This window comes from Uranotaenia lowii, chromosome 2, assembly GCF_029784155.1.
Source record: "Uranotaenia lowii strain MFRU-FL chromosome 2, ASM2978415v1, whole genome shotgun sequence".
Lineage (NCBI taxonomy): Eukaryota > Metazoa > Arthropoda > Insecta > Diptera > Culicidae > Uranotaenia > Uranotaenia lowii.
In genome coordinates this window covers 375,584,564-375,607,868 of record NC_073692.1, presented here as the reverse complement: position 1 = coordinate 375,607,868, position 23,305 = coordinate 375,584,564, and the positions used below count along the sequence as shown (strand labels likewise).

The window sequence follows — 23,305 nt, the reverse complement described above, 5'->3', positions numbered from 1 at the left end:
GCTAGCTATACCGTAATCCAGTACTTTCCAGTTAACTAGATTTTTAATGCTAACAGAACACAAGGTAATGTCAATGGCGCTTGAACGTTTGTTGAGTTGAGTCGGAATGAAAGTTTTGCTACCATCATTTAGCAAAAGTAGTCGACTATTATTGATTGCATCTAAAAATTTCCTTCCTTTAAGGTCACAAACGTCATCTCCCCATTCATTATGGTGCGCATTGAAATCGCCGCCGATAATGACTTTGTTATATTGATCTAGGCTGGATAGGATCGCTTGAATGTCCGTTTCAAAATCAGATGTGGAAATTGATGGGCTAATGTAAACGGAGCATAAAATTAGGTCTAGCTTATTTATTCTTAAGCTAACTGTCTGTGTCGACGATGATAGATTTGGTACCTGGTTCAGTTTGTTGAAGCTATAGGTATTCTTCAGCAGAATACCAGAACCACCGTAGTTATCCTCTCTTGAATGAGGTATGAAATGGTATCCTGATAAATTATATTTATTAGTCTTTTCAAGGAGCTCATTCGTCCAAGTCTCTGAAAGGATAGCTGCGGAGAAATCCTCCCCTGAGAGGACCCTGTGAATTTCTGATTTGTTTTTATAGTAGCTTTGAACGTTGGCTTGTACAATTTTAAAACCTTTATATGGATCATCCATGACGGAAAATGGTTTTGAAAAGGGAAGTTTTTCATCATGTTTTTTTATAAATACATATTAATTTATTTTTGATTGAGTACTACCGAGTTTGCCAGATTAAAATGTTTTTTTGTGCAATTGTTGAATAATTCTTTTACTTGTTCTTGTGGTCCCAAAAGACCAATAAACTCGGTATAAAACGACATCATTTTCTCTTGGAAAGTTCGTTCATAAAATATTTGCGCTTCTCTTACCTCATTTGTCCATCTTTCTTGGTCTCCCACTCTCCATCTATTCTGAAGTCCTAAACCAAGATTATTGCTTTCATCGGTGCGAGTAATATTATTTCGCTCTTCAGTAACGATTTCTGCCAATGTAGGTTTTGTAGGATTTTCAAAACGGGCCCTCTTACCTTTCTGTCCGGTTGTAGTTGTATTTGGTTGGTCTTTGTGAAGTTTCACGGCGGCTTGAATGGATTTCCGGTCCTGATTTGTTTTAGTCCATTGTTCCCGTAATGGATCCTTCCACCTGAAATTTCCTTGCGTCATGCTTGCATAGCTTTCTGCTGGAGTAGGGAAATCTGTGATATTTTGTAGTGGAGCATACACGTTCTGATTAATGGTGACTTGTTCTCTTGCTTCCGCATAAGTCCAGTTGCGCTTGGACATCAACATTTTAATGGTTTGTTGTCTCTTCTTCTCCGGGCAATCGATATCAGTTGAACTGTGTTCCCGACTGCGACAATTTGCACATTTGATCGGATTCAAACAGTTTTCAAAATCTTCATCGTTTTCGTGTCGTTCCGCGCATTTATCGCAACGCTTCGCTCCTTTGCAGTTCGTAGTGTTATGTCCAAATCTCAGGCATTTGTGGCAAACTACTACCCGCATACTAAAAAACTATATCTCAAACAGTATTTACGATACACCAACGGCTTCAGAAAAAGTGATTGTCTCTATAAACGTAGCTATTATATTGAACTTTAGATCGACAACGATAAGAACGAAACATGAACGTTCATGTGGAAAAGTGACGGTATCTGGTACGGTGGATAAATAATATGAACGATTTACTTCCATTTTTCAATAATGTAAAAATGATCTCGAACCGTTAACCATAGCGTCCATGACTTACGTCAAAAATAGGCCGAAACGCGGATCAGAGCTGCCAGGTGACTTTGCAAAAAATCAGCATACATTTATGAAAATATCTATATAAAACATTTTCATTAAATCAAGAATATTAATACCAACCCGCATAGAACAGTATTATACAATAACGATTTCCATTATCTTCCTCCTAAGACACACGAAAGATTTGCTTTATAGTTTTGGATTATTGATGTACGATTAAGGTAGTCTTTTTTCCATGAAATGGAATCGTTTGGACGCACTTTACGATACAGCGAACGGGTCGTTAAGTAGAGTAACCATTCATTTTTTTTTGCTTTTTTCTACTCGTTCTAAAACGGTTTGATCATTCGTGTTATCTTTATCTAATGATCCTCTCATAAAAAGGAAACGATAGAGCATATCGTCACCCAATAATGAAAAGATTCAAACCCAATTTGGGGATTTGTTAATTTTATAAATTGCAATTGGATTTCCGCAAAAAATAAAAAAAAACGTTTAATGTACTCTTATTCATTTTATTTCACATACCTGTAGTTTATTATTCCTCTAAAATGATTAATTTAAAAAAAAAAAACAAACATTCCGCGGATGTTTGCAGGAACAGCTTCCGTATGTTCCATCGCTGCAGCACTTACGAACTGCAGCCTGCTGCTGCATCACTGCCAAACCGGTCGGCGGATAGTGATGCTTAAACAATGACTGCACAACACATTTAGACATAATATGTCTAATTACTTATACTTTGGGGAAAAAGTTGAATAAATCACGGGTCACGGGTGGATTATTTGAACAAATTAGTGAGAGCAATCCGCTGCTGAGCCCGGTAACATCCTAAATCGGTCTTGGCTTTGTCGAGCTCAGCTTGGACGAGCCTATCGGTTGGAGCCTTTGCTTGGACCCGGCGTAAATCATCAATGGCCAGCTCGTAGTTCTGCAGACGATTGTGGGCCTGACCGCGTCGAAACAATGCCTTCACATTATCCGGATCCAGGGCCAAGGCAGCGTTGCAGGCAAATAGCACAGCCGTGGAGTCGTTCAACTTGAGAAAAACGGCCGCCTGATTCAGGCAATTGGTCAGCTGAAACTGCTCCAGAAGAGTGCGATCTTCATAGCGACGAATTTTGTTGTTGAAAAAGTTAAAGTATCGTTCGGCTTTTCGATACCGTCGGCAGGCTTCGACCCAATTCCGTTGAGCGAAGTATTGATTTCCTGCCGCTTTAATCATTTCCAAGCGAGAGAGCATTTCCGTTACCTACAATCAAAAGAAGGGAATTTAGCAGGGTATCCTTTTAAGACTCTTTAAAGACGTTTTCCTACATCAAAGTCCGCCTCAAATTTCTCCCAGTCCTTCGGAAATAACGGTAAACAATCTCCAGTCCCATCGTTATCGTTCAAACCCCAATCTTGTCCGGGCATCAACTGGCCGCAGTCTGCAATCACAATCTCCCTAGTTGGCTCGCCCTCTTCGCTGGCAAAACGTTCCATTTCTCCGATAACTCCGATTCCGCGAATAACGTAGCCGACGACCACATTGGTACCGTTCAGATGGGGACACTCCCCGGAGGTAATGAAAAACTGAGACTGATTTGTATTTGGTCTGCCCAAATTGGCCATGCTTACTGCTCCATCTTCATGCTAAAAGAAATAAAGCAGTTCTCTTAACACGCAAACCAAAAAGCAAAAAAAAAACACCAACCAAAAGGGAAAAATTCTCATCCTCGAAGAATCGCCCATAGATGCTTTCCCCGCCGGAACCGTTGTAGTTGACGATGTCCCCTCCCTGGGACATAAACAGCGATTTAACCTTGTGGAACTTGCTGCCCCGATAGTGCAACCGGGCCCCGGTCGTGGTCGAATGGCCCCGCTCTCCGGTGCACAGGGCCCGGAAGTTTTCCGCCGTCAACGCGTGTTGATGTGACAGCGAAGAAGTGCGTGTTGCTAAAATACTCAATTAATTCTGAAGACCATTAATTGTATCTTTCTTAAATAGTTCTCTATCATTTGATTGCGTTGCAAAATTAATCATTTTGTTCCTAAGAATATTCATCGTATCTTTCGGGAATAATATTTTATCCGTTCAAGCAAAGGCACATTTAGCCAAGATGCAATATCGAACGTTACTATTAATGTAATCAGAATAGAATGATACGAAAGATTCAGCGTACAGTATTGGCTCATGCGGGAAGCAGCATTCAAGTTCAAAACGGTCCAATGAATCCAAATTTTTAAGTTTTCTTTAGAAATCCTGCAAATCATTTTTTTTTAATTTGGTTCAGCTGACTAAACGTACCTTTGTTGGCCTGCAGTTTACAACTAAAAACACCACTGATACATATGAGTCAAAGTTTATCATCGGTTGAAGTTAAACTATTTTATAATTGATTTTTTTTTCATGTCCTCATCATTTAAATATAAATTCAGCTATAATTTAAATATTTTTCTGAAAACCAGGACATTTTACAGACCATTTTTCAAAAATCAGCACAACTCAAACGTTTTTGAAAAATCAGGACGGTCTCTCAAAATCAGGACAAATCCTGAAAAATCAGGACACCTGGCACCTCTGACCGAAACGCGTGTCAAGGAACAAGAAAACCCCGCATAATTAAAAACAGTTGGGGATATAGTACTAACTATTAACTTAATATATTGGTAGCAGTACCAGTATGAAATATCTTCCAAGTATCATTTCATTATACATGTTCAAAATTTTATTACCTCAATAAATTATGACAGGATCGTATCAGTGACAGTGACAATATGATATATGATTTAGTAAGTATAGTATAATAAGAGAATAAAAATTTGCAACCTTTGAATATTGTCTCTGGACCTTATCCAGGACTCTAACAGTGTACGACAAAGTTTCCTTATATTTTCTTAGCATTAGACATTAAATTAAAAAAAAAAACAACATTGACAACATTGTATGAGTTAGACAAGTCGTTATCATTTCACCTCTTGCGGATAATAACTAATATTGTTATTTTAAGATGTAGTTGTGAGCTTATGCATTTTTTCGCTCTTGGGTTCAGCATCTGCTAATTTTCACTTCACTTCGTTAAAATTTGTGTCGGCAACCCCACGCCAGGTTCGGAACTGAAAACTGTGTTCAAAATGGCTCCGAAAAAAAAGAATCACGCTGAGAAAAACACACAGAACGCGAAAAGTAAGTAAAACTATATTATATTATCGATAAAAACTAGTGAGATTAAATAAAACTAATGAAATTACAGAAACAAAGATCTCTGCTGAGCGGAGAGCGGAAAAAAAATCTACTGAAAGGCTGAACAATGCAGATCTAACAAATAGGTAAGATTGTATAATCCATGTATAATATCAGAAATAAAAAATAAAAATCTCAACATTTAAATTTTTTAATTTTATTTTATTTTTTGTGGGAAAGAATTGGAACTATATTGGTTATGGTACAGGGAAGCTCTTTTTAAAAATATTTTACAATATGCGGAACGTATGATTGAGCGTTATTTTTACTACAAACTACTATAAGCAAACTATATCCATTGAAGTTGATGAAATCTATGATTTTGTATTCCAACGTAGCTAGAACATTCAGGTAGATTGTTTTGCTCGCCAAAAGTGGATGATATTTTAACCGTATCCAATAATGTAGCATGAAATATTTGTTCGAAAAAATCGCTCTTTTTGAATGGTAAACATGCTTAACAGCCCTTTCCCCATATGGTACTTTAACAGATAATCATAATACAGATTGTTAATATGGTCTGTGTTATTGTACATATACTGTTCACTTTACAATAAACGATAACGTTTAGAGACAATATAGAATATTCTCTATATATTGTAATTGATTATGCGGGACTTCAAGAAGAAAAATTTTCCTCCTCCGAACCAGACGCTTTTTCTTCCAAAATTTTGGATTTCTTCCGAATCTATTTGGAAGTGCAGCATAACGGACCATAAAATCAAGGTAAGAGAGGGCAATTCATATTATTTAATAACTGAGCATTTACCATTTCTTTTTCCACAGGTACGAACAATGTCAGATGATGAAACATTCAAGGCAACTCCAGCATTTTCGAAGAGAAATAGAATGCTTCTAGCCGAACTACCATCCCTTGCCGATCCTTCCGAGCACCATGCGGGTGCCGGAGGTTGTTCCGGAAACTCTGAACGGCATTCCGTTATGGAGCACATCATACATTCCCGGCTCAAATTTCTTCAGACAGGAACGGTGTGGTCAGTTAGTGCTGAACAGGTTCGGCTTTCACCAAGAAAGGCAATAAAATGCTCATAAAATGTAAGTTAATTTGCAATAAAATGTATAATATTTTGAAGTGATAATTTGAATTTCAATAAAAAATAATCCGAAATTTCCATTAAACTGTCAACATATTATGTATGTGTGCGTATTGCATTCACAAACGTTTCCATAAATCCTTTGCTTAGCGTTGGAAGAACGTAATGTAGAATAGTTACAAAACTTTTACCTAAAAAGTTAAGCTACGAGGTTCCTGTAATAAAACTGTAACAGTGATCGTTTCATCCTCAGAAAACGTTTTCTCAAACAATTTTTGAACCTTTAGCAAACTGTTTGTAGAACAGTCCTCCCATACAACGGCTTTAACAGTTTTAAACAGTTACATAACCTAACAACATATTAAAAATACAATCAATTCAGAATTCACGATTCAAGCTATGTATTTTACAATTCGTAAAATCGTTTGCCAAACGTTATTTTACGCTTAATAAAACCGTCGTTAGACTTTTAAAGCAATCGTTTGGTTACAATCCACATTTATGCGGGTATCGTTGGATAAAATGGTTTAACTTTTGCAGGGCATCCAAAGATCCTAATAGAATCAGGCAACTGTTGAGCTCGGAATGTTACGCGGATTTTATTAATGGGAGTCTTCTCCTTGCCTCGGTGCATTCTGTCGATACTAAAAATCGGAACATCACTCTCCGTATCCTCCTGTATGTCGCCCATGTCCAAATTAATTGGTATCCCGTTCACAATACCGGTAATGCATATCAAATGTTTTGGAATGTATGCCTTGTACTCACCGGACGATGCGTTTATTTCCTCAACCAGCTTATTAGCTTTGTTGTAACTGCTGAGAAATACAATAATTTTCTGTCGGCTTACGTATTTCATGTCTGAAATAAAATTTTTGTAGCCAGCCATTTTTCTCAAAGCACTTCCCAAAGCAAACTTATTTATTTGAGGAAATTTTTCGGCTGCTTCACTGCGTGGCTCAAAGTACACCCTATACGGCCCCGAATCGGTAACCGTGTAGTTGAAGACCGGTTTATCCTTTTTTCCACTGTCCTGCTTCGATGTTCTTTCTCCTTCAATCACCATTCTTTCATTGCTTCCTTTTTTCACGGCTCCTGTTGATCTCTGCTCCAAATCCGGTGGATCCGGTAATTGCGTTTCGCGTTTCCCATCACTTAACCTCACTTGCTACATACGCACCAAAAACCACAGCGTCCTTTCGCTTTTATAATAACTTTCTCGGTATTGCGCTATTTGCTGCTAAACCACTCCACAACTAACGACCACGACTTCAACTTTCCAATAATCCTAATTAAAACGCCTATCGCAACTCAATTCAATTTGAAAATTTGAATTTTCTTCACGCGTGACAAAAAAAGCGGCCGATGCGCGTACACGTTAAACTAGGAATGGGAAATTTATTAAAACTGCTGCTATCGAGAAGAAACAAAACCTATTTCACTTTATTCGCTTCAGTCCAGCTGCACTGCTGCCAGCTGTGATATTTACGAACAGAGTGAGCTCAAGTGTAAACAAAGTGAGCATATTTATTAGGTTTTTCAAACAGTTATTTCAATAGTTTAAAAAGGTTTTTTTGGTCCGTTTTTTCTACAAGTTTGTTGTTCAACGTAAGTAGATTCAAATTTCGTATAGTTTGTAAAAATTTATACTAATATCTAGTTACAGATGCTTAAAATAAAATGCATGTTTAATTCAGCGCTTTATGGAACCCCCCAAAAAACATTATTTTATGATGAATTTTTGCTTTAACCCTCCCCGTTTTTTTTCACTAAAAGTTAAAAGAGATATAACTAGTTGCAAAATGATTTTTGGTAGAATTTTGAAATTTGAAACTACCAAATTTTTTAACATATAAAAATCACTGATTTCATTGACCAAAACATGCATATGAGCACAAAACTAATTCTCTAGCGGAACCGCTTTAATCGTTCTGGAATGTACATAAAGGTCAAATGACCTAGGTGTATTCTAATTTATTTACTTTAACAGTTTTGCAGCAGCCAAAAATTTCAAATAAAATGTTTTTAAGCTCAAAGATGTAGTTCGAGTAAGCGAATAATGACTATATGCGAATGGAAGGCTACAGTTTGTGTTGTCCATTCAACTAAGTTCATTCGGTTTCAATTTGGTTATTTTAATAACGTAAAAATGATCTTATTTCCGAACACTTAAAAAGTTTTGAAAAAGTTAAAATAGTTATCAGGAATGAATAGAAAAAAGTTCAGTAATTAAATATACAATTATTTAAGAACGATGCTTCATCACATCCGATAATCAATTTCATATGGCCTCTCAATATGTTTGGCAAAAAAAAATTATGAAAAAAAACAAACGATCGGTTCAATATTCAATTACTTTTAAAACGAGATTCTTTTTAAATTTTACATCAAGTACAAATAACTAGCATGTCAAAGATTTGTTGATATTATGGTTTTAAAATTATTTAATTAGACATGAAAAGTACATTTTTTGAGTGAAGCATATAGTTTAATATAAAAATAATAATAAATTTTGTATAATGAATGCTGATTTTTGTATTAATTTACTTACCTTTGTGCTTATTTTCAACTGAATCAATCCAAAAATAACAAAGAAAACCTAAAAAAAATTAATCAATTTTCAAGCCGATTTACGATACCTTGACGGCTTAACACAACCAAAACTCGCTTATATATGATTATTCAACTATTTTTTATGAATATAAACTTGAAAAAAATTGAAAACTGATAATTTTTCATTTATAAATTCACTTTTTAAAAAAGCTTGTTTTCTAATACCATTTGAAAGCACTGACTTCAATCACATAATACTCACCTTGAGAATACGTTTTAAAAAACAAAAAAAGCAAAAAAAGAATCTTGAATAGTTTTCCGAACTTTCCCTTTCACCAGTTTTTGTGAAAATTCTTCAGGTGTTTCAAAATTTTACGTTTAAAAATGTTGTTTCCATGCATCATTTGTTTACATTTTCCTTCACTCTGTTCAGCTGTCAAAATCCAGTGCGCCCGACCCCCATAGTGCTCCAATACGTCGATTTTTGTTAGTAAACAAAACTTGGTGATGAAAACACATCTACACCTTCACGGGGTATAGCGTTTTTCCATGCTGTCAGATGTTACAGCCTGATTTGCTTGAATGCTCCTCCCATAATTTTATTTATTTTGCGATATACACTGAAAATCAACGTCCATCGAATAGCTGCGCTAAAAATTTGGTCTATTCGTATGGGTGTTAGAATTGAAAACCTTCAACTATGAATATTCAGCAGCAAATTCCCGAAAAAAAATCGACATTTACCAGGTGCCAAACCTACTCATATCTACCGATTGGGACAAAATAAGAGCAATCTTTAATGGTCATTAGAGGAATACAAGTGTGTTCGTTTGATGACGGATAGCATCATGCAAAAAATAAACCGACAAATACCGGAGCCATACCACCCGCCCTTAGCAGCCATCTTGAATCTCCGAGAACAAATACAAAATTCCTCAAGACCCTAAAAATAGAAATCGCATCAACAGAAGTGAATTACTTACTCCTTTTCCCTTTGGAGACACTGCGCCATTGTGGTAACTGCACATTCCATCACCGAAAAGAAACGCAATTTCTTTTCGGAAAACCGCACAACCGCACAGGTGATACTTTCACCAAAGGCTCCCGAAACGCGACGTTCGTTGCCAAGAATGGTTTAGAGAATGACATCAAACATGCTATCCAATTCACTCAATCTCATGCCAATACCAACTCATACCAGAACATACAATTACATTTCCACCTATCTATATAACAAATCCATAAATGAATCACTCACAGCATATTACACTTTCACACGCATACATTCAAACTACCGCAAGTTGTTGATCATACTCTTTTCATTTTTTTTTTAGTTTATGCACGCTGAACTATTATACTTACGACGATACACGCTCAGAAAATATAATTCTAGCTATCAGAACAGTATCAAAATTACCCACTTTAAATGATTTTAAATAACAATTTATTCACCCTTACACTATATCACCACACCGTCATATTACTACGTTTCTGTAGAAATAAACATAATAATGTGTTTGGGTTAGGCTATTTTATACGCTTCTCAACAGTGCAACAGGAGTTGCAATTGAATAATTTTAAAATTATGGAGAATATTTTAAATTACTGGAAACAACCATCAATATTTTCTAGGTGTTTTCTGTTTTTAAATTCATCGCATATTCCTGCCCGTTTCGCCCAGCGCTATCGCTCTTTCTGTCAAAACAAAAACGCACTTCGGCCGCCGTCGTCGCAAAAATCTTTCCCGTGTGCGGTGCAGGAAAATTTTGCTCTTAACTTTTTTGCCAATAAATTGTTCAGAACCCTAAACAAGGGTCAAATTTTCCACTGTAAGTATTTAATGGATGTTCAATTGACAATTGCTGATATTTTTAGGCATTAGAAAGTAGTTTGGAGCATAAAATTAGAACCGAAACTTGCTCTCGAATTATGTAATCCGTGATAGATTGCCGTAGTTTGTTTACCAAAACATTGGTACGAACCATAGAGAATGATTCCATTAATCTTTAATTTTTAGCCAGTTAACCTATTCCGGTCGAATCAACGATGGGAGGACACGACCACCACGGACCACCGTACAAGGTTCCGGATGCTTCGATCTACAAAGTGGCCGACGCACCGCAACTGGTGGAAGTGGAACGGGCCCTAGCTCGCCGGGGTCTCAAGGATCCCTGGCTACGGAACGAGGTGTGGCGCTACAACGTGCATCAGTTCAGCACCCACCGGTCCCGGTTGATGAACTTCCTGTTCAAGGGATTCCCGCTGGGATTTGCCGCATTCGTTGCCACCATCGGGATCGAGTTTGCCCTGGGAATCGACTATCATGCCCATCATCACGGTGAACACGGCGATGGCGATCATGGCCATGGTGAGGGTGGCCACCATTAGGAAGAGGTCGCTGTTAATTTTTACCTTCAAATAAATTTGTGCAAATTGAAAGTCTTAGGTCGGTTTAAAAGAATGTTGTTTCGGTTTCTTTTAATGTGATAAATCACCTTCGAATTCATTTTCCTATTCCTTCGTAATAACAAAGCTAGATTCCAGATCAGGACAATTTTATTGAGAATGCACTGTAGCGTAGATGACAAGATAAATTAACCTCAAGTCTAATTTGAAGCTCTCGGTTTGAGTTCCTCGTAGCAGGACCGCAAAAAGATGTAGGTTTTCTTCTGGGGGTTGTTGTGTTCGTGTCCTTTGGACCAATCGTAGCCCACAGTGTAGGCGAAGATGTGACCGGAAGCGTTGAAGCAACATTTGGTAATGGATTGTTCCATCGTTTCCGATGATTTCAATTTGGTTCGCGCATCTTTGTCCCAGAAACTGAACGTCCCATCAGAACCAACTGTGGCCAGTGTTCCATGAATGGGATGGAATGCGATATCGTTAACAGCATAAATGTCCTGATATCCGGTGGAACCATTAGAGCGATGACACTTAAAGGTGAAGTTATCTTTCGGATTCAACGGGTTAACGTACTGGATTGCCACGCGACCCTCAATCGAACCGAGCGCATATCCAGTTGGGATTTTCTTTTTGTCTCGGAAAATCGAGACGTTACGATGCTGATATTTAAGCGGACTCTCTTGCTGCTTGTACTGGGTCGGCTTATTTTCAAGCGAATAGATGAAAACATGTCTTCCAGCGGTTCCGACCACGGCCATCGGATAATCAACATCAGCACAGTAACAACGCTCAGGCAACTGAATCGACATCATCGGCTGTGGTGTCCTTGTATCCCAGAATTTAAGCGTCTTATCCCAGGATCCGGTCATCAAACATGTATAATTAGTGCCTTTAACCCAGTGGCAAGTTTTGACCGGAGCGTCATGCTGCGCAACCTGCACTACTTGATCCGATGCCAGATCCCAACATTTAACCTGCTTATCGGTTGATGCAATGAAAACTTTGCTGCCATCATCCGCCCAGCAAACATCCAAAACAGGTCCACCCATAGTTTTGATAGATTTTCCAACTGTTTTTCCACTCTGCTCAACTTCCCAGCAGCGGACGCTGCAATCCCAACTTCCGGCAATCAGGAAATTCTGCTGCAAGGTGGCCGGGCTGAATTCCATCGCCGAAACCGTGTCTTCCGGTGGGGAGATCACCTCAAAGTCCTTCATCGGGTTGACCACGGCCGTTGTGTTTGCCGCCCCGAAGGCGGATGTTTGCCCCAGCGTTGGTGTCCCGAACATCTTTGCGTGTTCGTCGGAATCTGACTGATTTAAATAGCATTCTTGAAAAACTCTACTCGAATAAGGTAGAAATGGTCAACTTACCTACGAAAACTTGCTTTTATTTGAGTTTTAACACGAATTTCACGTTAACGCAGAAGTGGAAAAGGCGCTTCGTTTTGTTTTCATGGGGAAAACAAATGCGCGGCGCAATTTTGACAAATGTACAGTGGGTTTGATCGAAAAAATATTTCATTAATTTAATTTTTGAAAACATTGCATGCGATGTTTTCGCTTTTGAATGCATTGTATAGGCCGCAACCGCATAAATTGCTGCCAGCAATATTTATACGATAGAGTACCGCATTCAAGCAAGAATGATTGGACATTAGGCTGGAAAATATACGAATAAAATCACGACTCAGGTTCAACCTATTAAACCAGGGTTTAAGACTTACCTTTAGGATAAAGAAGATCGACTGATTGTTGCATAAATAAGAGAGTAGAAAAATAAATATAATAATTATTATTTACATAATAAGAATATTGATCTTTCTGAAAAGGCCAGAGAAATTAATAGTTTTTTTTATCTTCTCTAACCACTGCATTTCAAAGTCCGTTTAAAAGTATAATTTATCGTTAAGATCAATAAAAGCCATGAAATTGTTTAATTCTTAAAATTCTTCAAGCATTCGAAATTAAAATTGCAGCAATTATGAAAAGTATACATTCAGGCGTTTCGATACTTTTACGCAACAATGGTTGTTCTTGTATGCAAATATTTTCGTTGCCTATCCAAAGGACGCTATTTTTTTTAATATTATTAGCTTAGGACCTAGGGTTTCCCCGCGACGCCAAAAATAGTACATTGAGATAATTTCTCTAAAAAGTCAGGAGAAACGTTAAACATTAGAACACCGCTTATCCGAACTACAGTTTTTTGAGCTCCCGCGTTATCCCAGCCATCAGGTTGAAACAAGATCCATATATTTATTGAGCTTAGCGCCCGAATGGTATGCAAAAGGATTTACAGTAGAACCCCGCATATCCGAGGTATTCGGGGGAGGGATCACCTCGGATAAGTGAAACCGCGGAATGAACGAAATACATTGACAAACCCTAATAGGGCTACCCTATCCTTTTGCTCTAGTATTGCATATCATCCAGGCGCATCGGTTCTTAGATGGATTCTATTTTCTATTTTATCGACGTTTCTGGCTAGTTTAGATTTTAAACTTGACAAAAACGTCAATTTAAAAGCTTAACAATTTATCGCGATGAAAAAAAACAACACTTTTACATAACCGGAGCTCGGATAAGCGGGGTTCTACAGTACATCCCAAGCAACCAAAAGTCCCATAAAACAGGTACAAAAACGCTTACTCAGCCCCATCATTGATATGAAGTACGTTCTATGCAGCTCAAAATTTAAGTTCTTATTGATGCTTTCAAGTTCCAAAACAAGTCTTAATGATCTTCTATTCAGCTTCCAGCGGCCTCTTAATTCAGCTTCCAAAAAATCGCAAAATGAGCAAAAAAAAATCTCTCTATCTCAACTGAACCGTTGGCTTCGGTTCATATATATCTCCTTCTCTTGATTATTTACTGTATTCTTTACCGGTGCCGCCATGATGCCACGCGCCGGATTTCAAACTCGACAAATTGCTCAATTGCCTCTTTCCTACATTTCCTACATTTATCGCATCAGAATGGTCACTCAAGTACAAAATTACTTATTGAAAAAAAAACTTACCCGGCTTGGGGATCGAACCCCGACCTTCGTGGTGAGAATCGAACACGCTACCACGAGACCACACCTAGATGTTGTTCTAACTGAAACTAAAACTCGAAGAGGTGATTTAATTTTGAAAGTACATCAATGCACTTTTTGTGACTTATCAAATCCCGTTTGAGCACTTTTGTGCCATTTATGTGACTTACCAAATCCCGTATTGAGTACTTTTGTGCCCTTAATGTGACTTAAGTTCCGTATAACGTACGTATAAATCACTTTTGCAGCTTTTAAGTTCGTTAATGAGCACATATAGTTCACTAATGGCAATTGGGCAAAACAAGTCACATACAGCGTACATATTAATCACTTTTGCAACTTTCAAGTTCATTAATGAGTTCATAAAGTTCACTAAAGGGAATTGGGCAGTTGATTCTCTTTGTCAGCCAATATGTAACTATCAATGCCTTCATTCAAGTAAATATGTGACTTTTGGTTGCTTGGGATGTTTTGTGCTGTCTGAGATGGCACCGAGATAATTCAATTTAATCAAATACTGTTAATGTCTTGGAGGTTATGCGACTAACATGACCATTGTAAATTTTCTTGAAAAATATTTTTTACTATACCTAAATTTTGTGCATATTGATTACTGTTTGCATACTCGAAGGCGCTGTTGTAAGCTGTATTCGTTTCGTAGTTTTTGTATAAGCTGTGAAAAATCTTCAAGAAATGGAAGAAATATGTTGATTTTTGTGTTCAAATGTCTTTCAACAAATAAAAAGAGAACTTTATGAAATGAATTTGCGGCTTTATCGGTGAGGGTTAAAGATTTGAAATGAAAGACGGATAGAAGAACAGAAGAAAATTCTAAGGTGGTGAAAAGAGCGAAGAGCATTTGAAATAGAAGCTTGACCACATGCTAAATTCTTTGTCCCGCATCAATTAACTGTATTGAAGAAGTAGAATTTTCTTCTGTTCTTCTATCCGTCTTTCATTTCAAATCTTTAACCCTCACCGATAAAGCCGCAAATTCATTTCATAAAACAAATTCACGGTGATTTCTCCTCTTAAAATAATAAAAAGAGAACATTTGGTAAAATTTCACAAAAATATGAGTACGCCCATTTTTCGGGGTGATCACCCCACCACCACCCCCCCCCCCCCCAAAGGGGCAAAAATCCGTTACAAAATACCCACAAAAGCTCGAATTTCTATAAAAATTGGAACTTTTCTTGGATGTGCTTTCCAATTTTTAAAATTTTCCACTCCGTGGGGGTGTTTATTCAAGAAAAAAGTCGGTCCACCAAACTCAAGCAGCTGTAACTTAGGATTCCCTGGACTGAATTATACCAAATAACTTTTGTTAAGTTACTCAACAAAAGTGTCTTGTTGAGTGTTGATTTGGAATTTGCTATTAATAAAATGTAGGGACATCTTTTTTTTTAAATTGTTACTAATTTCCCTCATATGCCTCGATTAACACGAGCAAATCGCAACAAATTTTAGTATTTGCTTCAAATTCAGAGCTTCTGAATTCTTGATTTTGTTTTGAATTTTAATGAAATGAAAAGTTTAGAAAAGTCATACAGGGTGGTGAATATGGTTATAACACAGAAATACTTGAAATATTTGTTCTGCTTCCATCTGATATAACTTAAAGGTGGAGAAAAAAGCCAAAATCGCGGTGGACGGATATAAATAAAATACGACGGGTAGTGTTCAGCTTTACGATCCAAAATGTAATGAACCAGCATTTATTGGGCAAAGCATTGCAGGGCTTCATGTTCCCTTTTTTAGTATTTTCTCTTTTCTCTTTTACTCTTCATCGATTACATGCTTAAGTAATTTGTTGAGGTTTTTGGGTTAAAATATAACAATTCCTTTTCCCTTAAATTAGTTTATAAATTCGAATTCAAACAAGCTTGAAATTTCCAAAACAATTCTTCTAAATTTTGAAATACTATTTAAAATGTTCGCAAAATATTTACGTTCTTTAAACTTATTCGATCTGAAACTGTAAAAAATTTCAACTATTCAAAAGTACACGTAGTCACATAATTTTCGCTTCTTGGGTTTTCTAGTTGAACGACGAATCGAACGCTGATCCGGAACAGCTTCTTGATCAGCTTGCTGCTCGAGTTCCGTCTCCATTGGAACCAAATCCGGTAGAGCTTCTTGCTCAGAAAACAAAAATGAATCGGCTGGGAAACCGAAAAAACCTTCAGCATCTGAATCTGAACTGACATCGTCCTGATCTTCTCTCCTCCTTTTAGTATGCTGTTGAGTGATGTTGGTTTGCTGAATGTTGCTACGTCGATCAAAATTATTGGGATGCAGTACCAATTTCCTTCCTCTGCGAGAAACGGGCAAAATCTTCAATTGACGTCTGTGCGCCTGAAGAATGCGACCACCGAGCGAGATCTGTGAAATATTATTCGAAACATGTGTTAGAAACTTTGCAGGTAACCAAATTCTAACATCAGTCGGATTAGGATTTTTATAGTAGATCAGATCACCATTTTTAAGCTTATTAAAAGGATTAGGTAATACCTTGTTTTCCACGGTTATTGATTTATCATCATCGTCAATGTTTTTAGTAAAATTTGGTTTAAAATTATGTTTAGGGTTAATTAAGTCCAATAAAGTTTTTGGTTTAAAAGCTAAGAGGCGTTCTGAAGGAAATTGACCAGCTGAATCTAAACAAGTGTTCCTATAGTTAAAAAGAAAAAAGCTTATTTGCTCGTCGGTATCCAATTTGTTCATTTCCGGATCCAAAAGAAACTTTTTCCAAACGTCCTTCACCAGTCTGACCATTCGTTCTGCCTGTCCGTTGCTTTCTGGATGGTAGGCAGGGCTCTTCATGACTCGAATTCCTTGTTTCTCCAGAAACACTTTGAAATATTCGGAATTGAACGGTGGGCCTCCATCAGTCACGATTACGTCTGGTAACCCGAACCTAGCGAAGATACTTAGAAACACCTTCAACACCTTTCTGCAGTCTGTACCGAACCTCATATACTCGAGCTCAAGCCATTTACTATGACTGTCTACTATCACCAGAAACGTTTTCTTTTGAAAGTGAAAGAAATCTGCATGTAAACGACTAAATGGCTTGTTGGTTTGTTGCCATGACGAATAAGGAACAGTTTTTCTAATTGCTGTAGTTTGATGACAGATTTGACAGGCTTTCACAAAATCCTCAATGTCGTCGTTGATTCCATTCCAGAAAACAGTTCTCCTAGCCATCTGTTTGATTTTACTCATTCCTGAATGATTTTTATGTAGCATTTTCAAAATTTTATTTCTCAAAGACGATGGAATCATTACTCGTCCTTGGAACAACAAACAGCCTTCAAATTCCTCTAAGTCATGATGATTTGCATAAATATTTTTGAAAACTTTGTCCAAACGCTCAGGCCAACCTTTCCTTAGAAATTGCATGATTTTCAACAAAAATTCATCTTTAGATGTTTCTTTAGCAACTAATTTACAATCTAAAGGAAATTCATCAGTAAAGTTCAAACTCTTAATGTATTCTCTTGCCAATTCCTTCGGTACTTCTTGTTGAATCGGAAATCGAGAACAAAAATCCGCGTTCCCCATACGGGATGACGGTCGATATATTATCTCATAATCGTAAATCGATAATTCCATGATGTATCTTTGTAAACGAGTAACTGTAATAGCATGTTTTCCTTCTTTACCAAAAATACCGATCAAAGGCTTGTGATCAGTAAAAATCTTAAATTTCTGTCCGTAGAGAAACTTGTGAAATTTCTTCACCGTACTTATAACCGCCAAAGCCTCTAAATGTAGGATAGGGTAATTTTTCTGCGCATTATTCAGCGAAAATGATGTAAAACTTATTGGTCTCTCAACGCCATCAATTTCGTGTGCTAAAACACCTCCTAAGCCGTAGTTACACGCATCAGTAACTATTATCAAAGGCTTAGCAGGATCAAAAAATTCTAAAAGGTTTGGATTCATTAAAAACTGTTTGCAATCGTTGAACACCTTGTCACAATTTTCTGTCCAGACATATTTAACGTTTTTCTTTAATAAATTATAAAGACAATGGATGCGCGAAGATAAATTTGGGATGAATTTAGCATAGTAAGTAACTAAACCCAAAAAAGCTTTTAATTCAGATACATTGGTAGGAGGTTTAGCTTCCCGAATGGTCTGAATTTTCTCCGGACATGGAAGTAAACCTCGATCTGTTAAGATGTGTCCCAAATATCTTAATTTATTTACAAAAAACTTGCACTTCTTCCAGCTTACTTTTATATTAGCCTTAGCAAGTCTTTCCAAGACTAAATATAGCTTTCGCTTGCAGTCCTCAAAATCTATTCCCGCAACCAAAATGTCGTCCAGATAACAAAAAACTTTGTCCAATCCTTGTAAAATTTTATCCATAACCTTTTGGAAAATTGAAGCCGATGAAGATACCCCCTGAGGAAGTCTGTTATACGCATAAAGTCCGTTTATTGTGTTAATTATCATGAACTTCCTAGAATTTTCTGATAAACTAAGCTGTGTATAAGCTCCAGACAAATCCAAAGAGCAAAACATTTTAGATCCAGCCAGAGCGGCGAATAAATCTTGGGCAAGGGGTAAAGGGTAAGTATTAGGTACTATCACCTTATTGATAGACACCTTACAGTCGATTACTAAACGTATGTCTTTATCTTTCTTAACCACAATTACCACCGGTGAAGCCCACTCACTGGCTTCCACAGGTGTAATCACCCCTTCTTTCTCCAAGTTATCCAAATACTCCAACACTCTTGGCCTCAAACGTAAAGGAACTTCATACGCTTTTTTGAAAATAGGTCGGTCCTCCTTTAGAACTAAGTCCCCCTCAAAACCTTTAATTGGACTAGAAAAATCTTTGTTGAAAACGTTCTTAAACTTACTCCTTATCTCTTCTACCGCTTGATCTTCTTTCAACAAATGTACGCTTCCGCTAAACAAATGGTGCCTTGCAAAAATGTTCCTCCATTCCGGATATAGTACGTCCAACCATGTGCGTCCCATTAATGGAGTAAACTCGTTGTCGCATCGCAGCACTATGAGATTCAGTTTATGTTGAATCCCCAAATTTTCTACCTTTACTGAAAACATTTCTGAAATTTTTAACCTTTTCCCATCAATCACGACCAATCTTTTATGGCACGGACTCAAACTATGGTTTTTAAAATTTCTGAAGAATAGCTCCTCCGAAATCACGCTTTCAGCCGAACCGCAATCGACTTCCATGGTTAAACGCTTATTTTCAATTAGGGTTTCAACATAACAAGGACCATTTGATCTAGGCTTAGACCCAATTCCCGATGCAATCATGAGACACGACAATTCGTCTTCACTATCAGACTCCAAGTCTGCTTTTAAACGCTTGAAAATTGAAGAAGATGTAGAAGGAATAGGTGATTTTGGAGTATCCAAAAATTTTACACTATTTTGATTTTTTGTATAAATTTTGTTGTTTTGTTTCAACTGATAGCAAAATTTTCTGGTATGTCCCTTCTTTTTACAGAAGGAACAAATGAAAACTTTCTTTTCATTATTAAAACGTTTTCTATTAGAAAACCGGTCTCCACTCCTACTGCGTGAAGAAAACGAACGATTTCTAAAGTTGTTTCTTTCCAGGCTACGATCTCTTCCTCTAAAACCTCCAGAAAACTTCGAAGAATAGGCGCGATTGTTAAAACTACTTTGCGGGCGAGAACCAAGACGTGAAATTATGTTAATATTTTTCTCCTTTTTCCTGTTCAAAAATCGGGTACGGCTCATTGCATGTTCATAATTTAAAATTAACTGCTCAGCCCTTTCGGCTGTTAAATCTTTTTCGTTAAATAATTGCTTTTGTAATTCTTCGTCGTTCACACCTATAGCCAAAACATCCCGAATTCCTCTTTGCTTTAGTTCTCCCAAATTACATTTTTCTGCCAGTACTTTGACTGCTAAAATAAAATCTTCCGCCTTCTCATGATCACCTTGACGCCTAGTCCAAAATTCTTCACTCTGCAAAATCTCTGTGTCTGACTTATCGAATCGCTTTTTGAGAGCCTCAGTTATTTCTTTATATGTAAGATCCCTAAAATTGCGTCCTGGAAACAACTTTTTCAATTCTGAATACACCTCTTGGCCACATACTGCCAAAAACGAAACCTTATATCTGGCTTCCGTGTATTCGTTATGCTCAAAAATGAACTCTAATTGTTCTAAATATTGGGAAAAAGGGACCGAACCGGGAATGTACGGTTCCATGGTCGCAGTCAGAGCCATAATAAATAAAAAAGCAATAAAAATTGCTGAAATACACAGGTGAAATTTAAAAAATGTGGAGAAAAATTGAAAAAATAAAATCGTTAATAAAATAAAAAATTGCTAAAAAATATGCTTCGGATATGTTTCACAATGACAAAAAATCAAATGAAAACAAAATCACATACCTGATCTGAAAACCTCGCACCTATCCGCTCGTGTCGCAAAAAATCCCGTTCTCGAATTGTGAATTTATCACTGCGCTCGACCAATTTCTTCTCGAAGCAACAGCAATCCACATAAAAAAATCTGGTATAGAACCAACAGCTTAAAATTCCGTCCAGGCAAAAGTTACAGCAACCACTTACTGTCTTCCAACAGCAGCAAAAAAAAACCAATTTTCCTCTCACAGCAGCGGTCAATCGCAACTTCCGAACCGCAGCAACAACAGTCTTCCAGGTAGCAGCAGGCAACCCAAATCTTCCAAACAGCAGCAACAACAGCCTTCCGGTTAGCAGCAGTCAACCCAAATCGCACCACAGCAGCAACAACCAGCAGAATCCACTCTGGATGTAAAAAACAGCAATAAAAAACTTTTAACGAACGCTTTGGGCGATAAAAGACACAAATTGTGTTTCTTCTGCACGTTTTCGCTCCCAATTGCAGACAAAAGACTTCCACTTTGACAACTGAAATTCACCACAGTTGATTTTTATTAACTGTCTTGTGGGTGAGACAGTGGTCAGATAATGGTGAGACGTGAGATGAACACCAAGAAAAAGGGATAATGAAAATCTTATCCGATCACAAAATGGTACAGACCGAAAATTTAACCTCGTGGTTAACAAAATGGTGGCGTACTTTCAATGGATGTTGATGCAAATTGTAAATTCTTTGCAAAATCGCTTTACGTTAGATTTCGCTCACAAAACTTGCTGTAGCATAGCATGCACTTGTTCTGGTTAAAAAAAAAATAAATCCTTTGAAGGAATTTACAAAAAAAAAATCCGCAGAACAATTGATCGTAACAATGAAGAGCCTCGTAGAACAATATACCTCGTAGAACAATATACCTCGTAGAACAAAAGACTCTTTGTTCTTCAAAACGTGGTTTTTCAAAAACCAACCAAATTGTCCACTACCGTCGCGAAAAAAAAACTTCTCGATAATAAAATATCGGTTAAAATACAGGGCACTTTTCCCGAAAACCACGCGCTTACTATTTCGATAAAAAAAACTCACTTTTTGACCTCGTCGCCAGTTGATATAACTTAAAGGTGGAGAAAAAAGCCAAAATCGCGGTGGACGGATATAAATAAAATACGACGGGTAGTGTTCAGCTTTACGATCCAAAATGTAATGAACCAGCATTTATTGGGCAAAGCATTGCAGGGCTTCATGTTCCCTTTTTTAGTATTTTCTCTTTTCTCTTTTACTCTTCATCGATTACATGCTTAAGTAATTTGTTGAGGTTTTTGGGTTAAAATATAACACCATCATACATTTATTGACTTCAATTGCAAAATAAAAAAACAGGTTCTGAATCACAGTAAAGATTCTCTTTCGCGCGAATATTTCACCTTCAATTAATACACCATTCAAATATGAATTATAAACTTAAAATTAATAAACTATATTATGAAATTCAAAAACAAAAATTTAAATTTACGATCTGATTTTATTTAATTCTGTTTGAAATGTATCATAATATCATATTATCACGACAATAAGATATTTCATTTTCGTGCATCGCTTTCGATCTAAATTTACACGCCGTGATAGAATTTTAGATCAAAAACGATGTTCCGTTTTCGTGCATCGCTTCAGATCTAAAATTACACGAATTATTTTTGCTGTGCAGGCTTCCGTAAAACTGTTTCCATTCTGCAGCAGTTTCTTTTAAGGTTAAGCGCAGAGCGAAAATAAAACGCGTCCTGTTAATCAGAATCAATTGGCGTTAAACCAAATTACACTTCTTACAGTTTTAATACAGTAGAATCCCGCTTATCCGGGTAGTCGGGGGAAGGATTACCTCGAATTACACGAAAAACCTAGATAAAACCTATCCTTTTGCTCCGGCTGTGCATATCGTCCAAGCGCATGACTCGGTTAATAAAGAAGGATTTTGTTGTGCTATTTAATCGACGTTTTTCAGCAAGTTTAGACTTTTAACTTACAGAAACGTGATGAATCACAACTTCGCATCGATTTTGTATAAAAATGATGGCTCAAATTACGCAACAGCTTGGATAACCGGAGCTCGGATAAGAGGGGTTCTACCACGTTCTACTATACCGTAATTTTTCGTTACACCTTAAAAGTTTAAAACACTGAGGGAAGAGGTATAAAACATGATCATTGATTGTAAAATATTCGAACAACATTAGTGGCAACAATGTAAAGGAACCTGCAGGTTTTGGTTTAAACATATCCCTACATCTTCACAATTGTTGTTTTTTTTTTGTTTCGATTATAGTCATTTTACCATCTTTATGGCATTCACGACTTTATCAACGTTACAGTTGGCGGATCATTATTGAAAAACTTATCCGGTACAACTGTGTTCGATGTTTACTCTTGAGCTCGAACTCGCGGACATCGGCTCAGGAGACAACAGACTTGCCAACTGAGCTATATCACAAGCCCACAATTGTTGTTTTGATGCCATTTAGCAACGAAGGTTTAAAAACATCCGTTAAATTATTTTTTTGTTAAGGTTAAAACTGCTTTTTTACGTTTTCTTTCAAAAACAACCATAATCGAAAGACGTACAATGATGTTGCATACGTTTAGGGGCAAAAATTTAAAAAAAATTCAAACCTCGGATAGACTTCAACGCGCGAACAAACAAACAAGATGGAAACTTGAAATACATGATCATAGTCCTGGATCAATTTCGACACATTTTAACAAAGCTTGCCGTTCATACACCTGCCACTTTCCCGAAAACCTCAGCCACAAACCTCAGTGCCAGAACACTCGCTAGAGAATTCGGAGTTGAGGAAACGCCTTATTAATATGTG

The 23,305-nt window shown here is 37.1% G+C and overlaps 4 protein-coding genes and 1 long non-coding RNA gene across 6 annotated transcripts; 2 read left to right on the top strand and 3 right to left on the bottom strand.

Moving 5' to 3' along the window:
* Positions 1-2,269: 2,269 nt before the first annotated feature.
* LOC129745924 (peptidyl-prolyl cis-trans isomerase D-like) lies at positions 2,270-5,969 on the bottom strand. The gene is made up of 4 exons (XM_055739317.1): positions 5,771-5,969; positions 3,472-3,713; positions 3,093-3,410; positions 2,270-3,027 (listed from the first exon to the last, which is right to left on the bottom strand). Exons 1-4 carry the CDS (start codon positions 5,955-5,957, stop codon positions 2,557-2,559), a joined length of 1,218 nt encoding a protein of 405 aa, XP_055595292.1. The 5' UTR covers positions 5,958-5,969; the 3' UTR covers positions 2,270-2,556.
* Positions 5,625-6,101, top strand: LOC129745925 (uncharacterized). The gene is made up of 2 exons (XR_008737209.1): positions 5,625-5,727; positions 5,788-6,101. It is a non-coding gene; the product is annotated as an uncharacterized LOC129745925 (long non-coding RNA).
* Positions 6,102-10,288: 4,187 nt separating this feature from the next.
* On the top strand, positions 10,289-11,070 carry LOC129745573 (NADH dehydrogenase [ubiquinone] 1 beta subcomplex subunit 3). Its single transcript, XM_055738718.1, has 2 exons — positions 10,289-10,438; positions 10,627-11,070. The coding sequence occupies exon 2, from the start codon at positions 10,656-10,658 to the stop codon at positions 10,995-10,997; it is 342 nt and encodes a 113-aa protein (XP_055594693.1). The 5' UTR covers positions 10,289-10,438; positions 10,627-10,655; the 3' UTR covers positions 10,998-11,070.
* Positions 11,071-11,147: 77 nt separating this feature from the next.
* On the bottom strand, positions 11,148-12,504 carry LOC129745572 (protein Rae1). Of its 2 annotated transcripts, none has more exons than XM_055738715.1 (2): positions 12,386-12,504; positions 11,148-12,325 (listed from the first exon to the last, which is right to left on the bottom strand). In XM_055738715.1, the coding sequence occupies exon 2, from the start codon at positions 12,299-12,301 to the stop codon at positions 11,216-11,218; it is 1,086 nt and encodes a 361-aa protein (XP_055594690.1). In that variant the 5' UTR covers positions 12,302-12,325; positions 12,386-12,504; the 3' UTR covers positions 11,148-11,215. The 2 variants fall into 2 exon arrangements, with proteins under 2 accessions (XP_055594690.1, XP_055594691.1); XM_055738716.1 differs by having other exon boundaries at positions 11,148-12,321; positions 12,386-12,495.
* Positions 12,505-16,049: 3,545 nt separating this feature from the next.
* LOC129743202 (uncharacterized) lies at positions 16,050-21,706 on the bottom strand. The gene is made up of 2 exons (XM_055735177.1): positions 21,525-21,706; positions 16,050-16,436 (listed from the first exon to the last, which is right to left on the bottom strand). The coding sequence occupies exons 1-2, from the start codon at positions 21,651-21,653 to the stop codon at positions 16,050-16,052; spliced, it is 516 nt and encodes a 171-aa protein (XP_055591152.1). The 5' UTR covers positions 21,654-21,706.
* Between the last annotated feature and the right edge of the window lie 1,599 nt (positions 21,707-23,305).

What these genes read in the sequence shown, in the direction of transcription:
- LOC129745572 (XM_055738715.1), bottom strand. Translation starts at nt 12,301, where the DNA reads ATGTTCGGGACACCAACGCTGGGGCAAACATCCGCCTTCGGGGCGGCA.
- LOC129745573 (XM_055738718.1), top strand. Translation starts at nt 10,656, where the DNA reads ATGGGAGGACACGACCACCACGGACCACCGTACAAGGTTCCGGATGCT.
- LOC129745924 (XM_055739317.1), bottom strand. Translation starts at nt 5,957, where the DNA reads ATGATGTGCTCCATAACGGAATGCCGTTCAGAGTTTCCGGAACAACCT. An exon ending in TACCTGTGGAAAAAGAAATG is followed by an intron (nt 3,714 to 5,770) that starts GTAAATGCTCAG and finishes TGAGTATTTTAG; the next exon opens with CAACACGCACTTCTTCGCTG. An exon ending in AATTTGAGGCGGACTTTGAT is followed by an intron (nt 3,028 to 3,092) that starts GTAGGAAAACGT and finishes TTTTGATTGTAG; the next exon opens with GTAACGGAAATGCTCTCTCG.
- LOC129743202 (XM_055735177.1), bottom strand. Translation starts at nt 21,653, where the DNA reads ATGCTGGTTCATTACATTTTGGATCGTAAAGCTGAACACTACCCGTCG. An exon ending in ACTGGCGACGAGGTCAAAAA is followed by an intron (nt 16,437 to 21,524) that starts GTGAGTTTTTTT and finishes AATATTTCACAG; the next exon opens with ATCTCGCTCGGTGGTCGCAT.